Consider the following 8,850-nt stretch of genomic DNA (forward strand, 5'->3'; position numbering starts at 1 on the left):
TTTTAAATAAAATTGCAAAACGATAACCACATTTGGTTCCTATCCTAGATAACCATTTATCAGCATTGTTGGAAAGTTGGTGTCTATTCTAGTATGAATCAAATGTTGTACAACTACAATTGTGTTTCATGCATCAATAAGAAACTGCATAATAGAACAGAAGTATATAAAAAGCCAGAGCTACATCATCGAATATAGAAACAAGCAAAGACTCAACGCTGTTAACCAAAGCCAGCAGCATCAGAAGCATCAGCAGCAGCTTGGAATTAACGACTCTACATTCAAAACTCAAACACAGACTAGTCATTGGCTGTGGCCAACTGCAATGACAGCAGCTCCTCCTCGGGGATAACCTTAATATGACAATCGGATTGAGGGTAGGAGACACACAAGAGTGTATAACCTCGCTCCACCACATCATCGCTGAGCATTCCTTCACTCTGATCAACAGATCCACTGATGAGACGAGCAGGGCATGTCATACAAACTCCAAGCTTGCAGTCATGAGGCACAGGCAAGCCTGATTCCAATGCCTTTGACAGTATGGTCTCGTCAGCTTCAACTTCCAGTGGAGTGGTCTGTCCCTCCTGCTCAATCACCACTTTGTAGGACCTCACAGTCAGTGGACGCAAACCATGCCCTTGCCGAGGGTTCAGCCGTGAAGCAGTGGAGACCTTGAGTGTGGGCTGCCCCCATCTGAAGCGCGTGAAGGGTGTTGCTAACTGAAGGCTTGCCATGGAAAAGGAACTGATGTTTTCTCCAATGGGGCGAAGCGTGTGGTGGATGAAAGGATAAGACTTCTGGTGGAAAAGTAAGGATTACCTTTTTCACATACCTTGCTTTAATTAATGGAAAAAACATAGAAATTAATTTTATTTCCTGACACAATTTTATATTCGTATAATGATACTACTGATTCCGTTCCCAAAAAAATAATAAAAATTACGAAAATTAGTTTTTGTTGTTTTCTTTCGGCCTATCAAATTTCATATCGATTTTAACTAAATCCAATTATGGTATGGGTTATGTTAATAAAAATGGAAAGCTTTGGAAAACGCATCCTTTGAAAATTACTTATCATCTGTTTCCAAATTAAAATTTAAGAAGTGAAAAGTCGGAACCGAACAAATAAAAAGTTCAAGTTAATCGATATATGAAAAACGAGAAACCATTATTCCTAATTAATTATATTTCAAAATACATAGTATATATAATATTTATAAGATAATTAATTAATTTCAATATAAGTAATATGACGTAAATAGTTTCTTATAATTATGTTTACGTTGATTACGTAGATATTATTATTGTCAATATTTTATTCATATTTAATTTTAACAAATAATTACAAGGTAATATTTAAAAAATGAATAAAATAATAAAATGAAATATCAATATCTTTTTCTTCAATCTTTCTCCATCCGTAATTCAATCAATGTTCAGTTTTTTTTTTCGATTTTTTTATAAAAATATTAATAATTATTTCGAATACTGCCAATGGGTTCATAAATATAAGAAATTAAGTAATTTAAAAATTTATTTCATTAACGAGAAAACTTAAATTAAAGTATATAAAATAATAAATGAATACTATAACGTTTTTCTTTCCGATAAATACGTTAAGTTGAGCTTTGGGTACTTGTAGATCGGCGCTGTGCTTGCCTTGGTATCTCCTTCCCGTTCCTCAAACTCACCTTTGTTTATTTATGATCTTCCACTACATTAATCAAACTATTTTTTTGCTTATTATGCATCTTAATTAGGGTTTATTTCTCGCTAATCAATCTCTATCCATCGATATCATTGGTTGTTTAGTTACATCTTTTTTCTTTTAATGGACGTGTCTTTTGGTAGCTTTGTGGGCTCTATGCTTATAGCTTTTGTTTATCTGTTTTGTAGTGACCAGATATAATGGCTGCTGAAAGGTCTGGAATTGCCAAAATTGTTACAGAAGTGAGTTTCTGTATTTGATGCTCATCTCTGCTCGGTTTTTTGTATTGTAATGTTAGATTATGTGTAGAAGTCGATTCGTAAATCCCCTTAGTATATCTAAATAAACTTGCCGATGGTTGTGTTTCCCGAATTCATGGAGCAATGCTCTGGTGTGAAGGACACGTAACTATTTTTCTACGGTCACGTTTTATGATTATGAGTTTTAAAACAATGTTTTAGTAGCATTGTGCTTGTTATATGACCTTTTGTGATTGAGTGCTTTTTATTTTTATTTTTTTCTCTTTTTCCAACGCATAAGGGAAGGGGCATACCAACATGTGATAGTTGAAAAGAATTGAAGCTAGTAAGAGATTAGATAAGGTGTCATATTGAACTTCTAAAGGATGGGGTTTTTAACTGCCTGAACTTTGATTGTGGTGTAAACAGTTATACCTGTTGTACTATATGTGTTATTCCAAAAGCGAAAAGTCTCAGATTGGCTACTTCACGTTTATATGCCAATATTTTACTTATAAATTCAAAGTGGGTGCCAAAATTTGTGGTACTTGCGGATTTCCCCCTTCTATGCTCAAGTGCTTGTATACCAACTCCTTATAATTGTAAGGTGGGGATATCAAGAGTTCTGGTGCTTGCTGATTCCCCACTCTAGCCTGCAAGTGCCATCCAAGGCCTTTATTGTTATAAGCTTTATTTATTGTTTTTTTTCCCTTTCCGGTAACATTACTCCTGTTCTCGTGTGTGATCGTGTTGGTCATGTCTGGGCGTCCATAAAAGGGGGCGTGCCCCCTCTCCTCCAGAATAAACCTTCGACATTCTTGGTTCTATTCTTATACACTTGCCAGCTTTATATCATACCAAAGGTTCCCGTTGTACCTTGGGTATACCACACCCCAGAGGTTCCTGTTATACCTTGGGCATACCACTCCAATGATTCCAGTTATACTTTAGGAACTTGTGCAATATACTGCACATAAATTCTTAAAAAGTTCTTAAAAAGACAGTGTTTAACCAAGCCTCAAGAAAGAAAAAAGGCATATTGTTCGTGTTATTAGTGATTAACTCATAATCATGTCCCTGAACCTTCAATTATGAAGGAAGGAATAAGACAAACCCTCATAATATACATAGAGGATAACACAACCTTTGGTTGGATCAACCGCTCTTAGGAAGGTTATCATATACCCTCCTATGTATATGGGATATTTCAGTTTCATCCAATTTTTTTGTGTAGAAAAAAACTTAAGTGAAATTTATATTGCTCTAGCATATTATATTTCAAATATAAATGAATACACTATTAATTTGTTCTTGTTAGACTTATGAATGCTATGTAGAATAGTTGGAAGTGGTCAAATGAGAAGGGGATTATGGTATTAATTTAGTGTATGATTGAGTTGTCAATTTAATATATAAGATGAATAGTCTTTTGGATCCTTAAAAGTGTATGTCACTTTCTAGTCAGTTCTTGAAAGTGTCAAAATTCAAAATTTGTATTTGAAAGTATGATCAGTCTTTCAAGTTAGTCCTTTGTATGGATTATGTTAACTAAACTGACACCATACATTGAGTGATATGTTGGCTGCTACATGCTAAAGTTGAGGAGAAAGTGGTGGTTGATATCACTTATTGTGTCATTTCAGCAAATTATCTTACACAAGACTAACATGGATTTTATCTTGGGTAAAAATTTTGAATTTTCATGCTTTTAGAGACTAACTATAAGGTGACATACAACTTAGTGAACTTGAAAAACTATTCAGCCTAATATATAATATTGATATTTGGGTTTCTTATTTTAGTGAAGGGTTTTCTCATTGAACTGAGTTTTATATTTGTAATTCTAATTTGGACTACGGTTGAGATGGAGGATAATGATTTATTTTATCTATAGCCAGTTATACCAGAAACCTCTGGTGAGGGATATCCATATGCACCGGAAAATTGGCCAGAACAAGGTGATGTTTGGGGATGGAGAACTGGACGGAGAATTTCCCCCGGTGGCACACACTTTCAGGATCGATATCTATATTTACCAAGTCGACTAATCCACATGTTGAAGGAAGAAAAGGAGAACACAGGGGCAGAGTCAGCTTCTGGCACATTCCGCAAACAACATATCTTTGCAAGCAAGCTCTCGGTTGAACGCTATATCAAGAGATATTTTCCTGAAGCCGATCTTAATGCCTTTTTTGCTTCTTTCTCCTGGAAGATTCCCGCTCTAACATCTTCATCAGGTAACCGTGCTTTTCTACTGTTACTTATTCCTAAGCAATATCCAATGCTTTTTAGTAGGAGTTTTCAAATGTTGCATATAGTTGTTTTTTCATTTGATTATAGGATATCTCTATCAATTTCCTTTAATTTCATCGTTTTAGTTTGTAGTGGTCTGTTTTTTCTTTTTTTTTTCATTTCCTGCTCTGAATTTGTTAGTGTCATTTCAATGTTAGTTATTGTTTTTTCACTATTTGTTTCATTGATTCTAATAAACTATCTCTTGAGTTTTGTTGCTCAGTTTTTTTTTTTCTTTTTTCTGAACTGAGTTATAAATGTAATTCTATATTTTTATAACAATGTTATTTGCACATACGGAGTATTTTATTTAATAAAGAGGTAAAAAAATTGATTTCATTACATGGAAGAATAAAGGTAAAGTTCTTTACGTGATGATAATCTATAGGCATATGAATTATATCAATGTGATAGGCAGATTATTTTTGGTACCAACATCTTACTAGAGACTAGCAGAATTATACACAATATACTGCATAGGCTTTTAATTGTAGAGGTGTCGTCGTGATGTGGTTGTGCGGAGTTAAAATTATTTGACATGGCCACTGAAATTGCGAACGGTTGTATAAAACCATTATTTTTCATCCTACTTATGTTTTCTTTTTCATGTTTTACAATGTTCCTATTCCTTATTAAAATGATGTCACATTGTTAAATAACTACTTATGTTCTTTTACATCACAGGAAATGATGTACCAATAGCTGCTATACCTCTTCAACAGATACCACACGAATCATTTGACTCCGACGGTGAGGATGTTGTCAAGTGTAAAGCAAATAATAAGAAGTGCTCTAGTCTGGTGTTAGAAGAAGTAGAAAAATGTTCACCAGCCATGCCTTGTGATATCTGCTGTTCTGAACCTATGTTTTGCCGTGACTGTTGTTGCATTCTTTGCAGCAAAACTGTATGTACAACTTATGGTGGCTATAGTTACATCAAGTGTCAAGTGAATGCTGGTTTGGGAATATGTGGCCATATTGCTCATATTGAATGTGCCCTCCGATGTCTCTTGGCTGGCAAAGTTGGAGGAAGTATTGGACTAGATGCTGGATATCACTGCCGACGCTGTGATGGGAGGACCGATATGATTTCTCATGTTAATAATCTTCTACAAACGTGTAAAACTACGGACTTGGATGATGAAATTCTGAGGAAGATTTTAAATCTTGGTGCTTGTCTCTTGCGTGGTTCAGAGAAACCCGTTGCAAAGGAGCTGCTACGTTATATTGAATTGACCGTCTCAAAGGTATTTTTAAATCATATTTTGGTAATAGAAATAAACTATATTGCTTGTTCTCTTGCCTATTTTGAAGGCTTATGACCAATTTAATAGTTTTCATCAGCTTAAATGTGGAACTAATCTTGAAGATATCTGGAAGGATGATAATAGTTGTATAGCTCATTCTACTGGTAAATATTCTTTCCTATTGTCTGTGCTTGTCTATTTTTACTATTTTGGACTGGTATTAATACATAGCACTTATGTTTATGGAGGTGCAAAACTCTAGGTGTTTGAATTTTTAAAAGACTTAAAGATAGATAATGACCATTTATCATCTGTGCATCCTACTTAACATATTGAATATATGTGTTTGTTTATCAGATAATAGCAGTGATGTGTTGCAAGGGTCAATCAATGAGGATCGTTTTGAAGCTAAATTGGGGTTGGAATCTAATAATTTACTACCCCGTTCATTAAAACTTGAGGCTGAGGTAGATCTGGTTCTCCAGGATTTTAGAAAGTCCCAGGAGCATGAATATAAAGTGGTTGAAGAAACACTTAGAACACAAAAAACCTATTTACAAAATTTGTATCAACAACTGGATCATGAAAAAAATGCATGGATTGGTCAAATCTCATCAGCATCAGAGGTCTCGCCTAGCTCTGTTGTAAGAGAGAGAAAGAAACAGATAAGACGGGAAGTGGTTAAGTTTGAAATCATGAAGAAGGTAGCCAATGGTTTTGGTAAGACATCTAATAATATTTTAAAGGAACACTTTGGCTTTAAAGTGATAGATTAAATTCATAAATTTTTGAGGTTGTGACAATTTTGACTTTTCATACCATCATGGATATTCTGCCAAACAAAATCAAGTGGCATTTCTCTTTGAGCGACTCTATAAACTGAAACACAAGATGTAGTTAGTGGTGTAAAAAACATATATTTGTTCATTGATGTTGTAATATACTTCATGATAGTTAGTTGTTAAAATTCTCTATCAGAAACATTTTTACAAAACTTTTAAAACTTGACATCCAATTGTCATCATTCTCAATGTTGATTTCCATGAACAAAATATTCTGAAAACACTTATGCCAGAAAATCTCAGTCTTCCTCATAATAAGTAGTGTTCTGGTGCAGACTTCCTAGCTTTGATCACTTATTTTGCCCTTTTTTTAAGTAATAAAAATCTGAAATTCAATAACTTGTTTTAATTGTAATTTTTTTACATTAATATATATTCTATCAAGTGAAGGATTTATAAACAAAAATAGTTAAGTAATAATAAAAAATAACATACAGAAAAAAAATCAAATAAGAATTGTTCAATCTCGTATTCTCTTAAACCATTTAGTTATTAGTCACTCACTACCTTCCAAAAATAACAATTTAATTTAAAAATATTCTCTTAAACCATTTAGTTATTAGTCACTGTCACTTCCTTCTAGAAATAACAATTTAATTTAAAAAATTCATACTTTTTAGTATCTTAATATATATATATATATATATATATATATATATATATATATATATATATATATATATATATATATAAATAAAGTAAATTAGTTCGAACAAAATTGTACTTTAATCCATCATATATAAAATTTTGACCTGCAAGACATTTTTTTACTTTAAAACCTCTACAATTTTGACATGGAAGACTCACTTTCAAGTGACTTAAATAATAGATCTTTTTTATTTTTATGTCATTTTATTTTATTATTCTATCTCATTTTATTATTTTATTATTTTATTTTTATTATACTATATATATTATTTTATTTCGTTTTATATTATTATTTTGATGTTAGTTTATTTTAATGTATTTTATTTAGTTAAAAAAAATGAAAACTTATATAAAAAAGCACGGGCGCGAAGACTCTCGCCAATATTCTTAATGAATTGGGCGCGAAGTTTCCCGCCAATATTCTTGAAGTCTCCCGCCAATATTCTTAATGAATCGGGCGCGAAGTCTCCCGCCAATATTCTTGAAGTCTCCTGCCAATATTCTTAATGAATCGAGCCCGAAGTCTCCCGCCAATATTCTTGAAGTCTCCCGCCAATATTCTTAATGAATCGGGCGCGAAGTCTCCCGCCAATATTCTTGAAGTTTCCCGCCAATATTCTTAATGAATCGGGCGCGAAGTCTCTCGCCAATATTCTTGAAGTCTCCCGCCAATATTCTTAATGAATCGGGCGCGAAGTCTCCCGCCAATATTCTTGAAGTCTCCCGCCAATATTCTTCTTTGCTCTCAAATCTTTTCCTTATCAACCTCTTTTTGGAAGTAAATATTTAGCTTATACGATCTTGTGTATGAATCATGTTTTGCTGTGATGTAGCTTGCTAGTCTCATTTACTCTTCTGTACACGAATAGATGATTTTCCATGCTATTTTCATTTTCTTTGCTGCATGGACTCCATAACATCCTTATCACAATCATACCTTCATCACCTTTCTCATGAGAAGTAGGATTTTGCTCGTTCTCTTCTCCATCCCCTCGTTTGAAAAACAAAAAAGAACACAACAAAACCATTACACAACCCATGACATCTTGTTTGACATCACCCACCACCCACAAAAAACCCCAGAGTCACATCCAACACAGCATAGTACAAATAAGATTATAGTACAAATGAAAAGATAATGGTAGGCTGCATCGCCAGTGACATCGTGGCCGGCGAGTGTGGATTCCGAGTAAAGGCGACGACGACTCGGTTTCATCTTCGATTCGCATATCGGAGGTGAAGGAAGGTGATTCGTGCGTTTTGGCTCTCACCGGTGATACCCTCGGCGACAGTCAGGTTACCGGCGATTTTGGAGTCGGGGCTTGGTCGCGGAGGTGGGCACAGTCCAGTAGTCGCAGCGCGTAAAGGGAGAAATGTTGCGAAGGGTAGTGACGCTTCGAACATGGATGACGTCACGTAGCCGGCGATGCTGTCACGATGATGGACATCCCTCATTGTGAGTTTCACATCCCCAAGCCTCTTGTTTCATTTTTCATTTTTTATTTTATTTTCTCGTTTATTTTTACTTTTATTTTATTTTAATTTAACTTTTTTATTTTTAACTATTTGTTTCACTGACTTGCGGCACATGTACACATTTACTGTTTTGTTGTTTTTTAATAAATATCCAATAAAAAATTATAAAACAAAAGATAAACATAAAAAGTATAAAGTAAATAAAAAGATAAATTATGAAATTGTAAAGAATTGTTTTAGGGCGTTTTAGCGTTTTTAGTTCTTAATTTTTTTTGTTTAATAACTAAATATAGCTATTATTCATTTTCTATCTTTAGATTTTTCTTTAAAAATATTTATGTAAATAGTATTATTATTTTCTAGGCAAATATTACTTTTGTTTTAAACCCTTATGT

General features: G+C 33.7%; 2 protein-coding genes across 4 annotated transcripts; one reads left to right on the forward strand and one right to left on the reverse strand.

Moving 5' to 3' along the window:
• Positions 1–65: 65 nt before the first annotated feature.
• FDC1 (2Fe-2S ferredoxin-like superfamily protein) lies at positions 66–826 on the reverse strand. The gene has a single exon (XM_047318039.2). The coding sequence runs from the start codon at positions 735–737 to the stop codon at positions 300–302; it is 438 nt and encodes a 145-aa protein (XP_047173995.1). The 5' UTR covers positions 738–826; the 3' UTR covers positions 66–299.
• A 751-nt stretch (positions 827–1,577) lies between these two features.
• Positions 1,578–6,456, forward strand: LOC124841714 (CDPK adapter, putative (DUF1423)). Of its 3 annotated transcripts, none has more exons than XM_047318036.2 (6): positions 1,578–1,666; positions 1,900–1,953; positions 3,845–4,187; positions 4,927–5,489; positions 5,587–5,653; positions 5,847–6,456. In XM_047318036.2, exons 2-6 carry the CDS (start codon positions 1,912–1,914, stop codon positions 6,263–6,265), a joined length of 1,434 nt encoding a protein of 477 aa, XP_047173992.1. In that variant the 5' UTR covers positions 1,578–1,666; positions 1,900–1,911; the 3' UTR covers positions 6,266–6,456. The 3 variants fall into 3 exon arrangements, with proteins under 3 accessions (XP_047173992.1, XP_087956015.1, XP_047173993.1); XM_047318037.2 differs by lacking the exon at positions 1,578–1,666 and adding an exon at positions 1,788–1,806; XM_088099889.1 differs by lacking the exon at positions 1,578–1,666 and having other exon boundaries at positions 1,677–1,953; positions 3,849–4,187.
• Positions 6,457–8,850: the final 2,394 nt, after the last annotated feature.

This window comes from Vigna umbellata, chromosome 10, assembly GCF_029865625.1.
Source record: "Vigna umbellata cultivar VRB3 chromosome 10, Vumbellata_1.0, whole genome shotgun sequence".
Classification (NCBI taxonomy): Eukaryota; Viridiplantae; Streptophyta; class Magnoliopsida; order Fabales; family Fabaceae; genus Vigna; species Vigna umbellata.

What these genes read in the sequence shown, in the direction of transcription:
- LOC124841714 (XM_047318036.2), top strand. Translation starts at nt 1,912, where the DNA reads ATGGCTGCTGAAAGGTCTGGAATTGCCAAAATTGTTACAGAA. An exon ending in CGCTCTAACATCTTCATCAG is followed by an intron (nt 4,188 to 4,926) that starts GTAACCGTGCTT and finishes TTTACATCACAG; the next exon opens with GAAATGATGTACCAATAGCT. An exon ending in TTGTATAGCTCATTCTACTG is followed by an intron (nt 5,654 to 5,846) that starts GTAAATATTCTT and finishes TTTGTTTATCAG; the next exon opens with ATAATAGCAGTGATGTGTTG.
- FDC1 (XM_047318039.2), bottom strand. Translation starts at nt 737, where the DNA reads ATGGCAAGCCTTCAGTTAGCAACACCCTTCACGCGCTTCAGATGGGGG.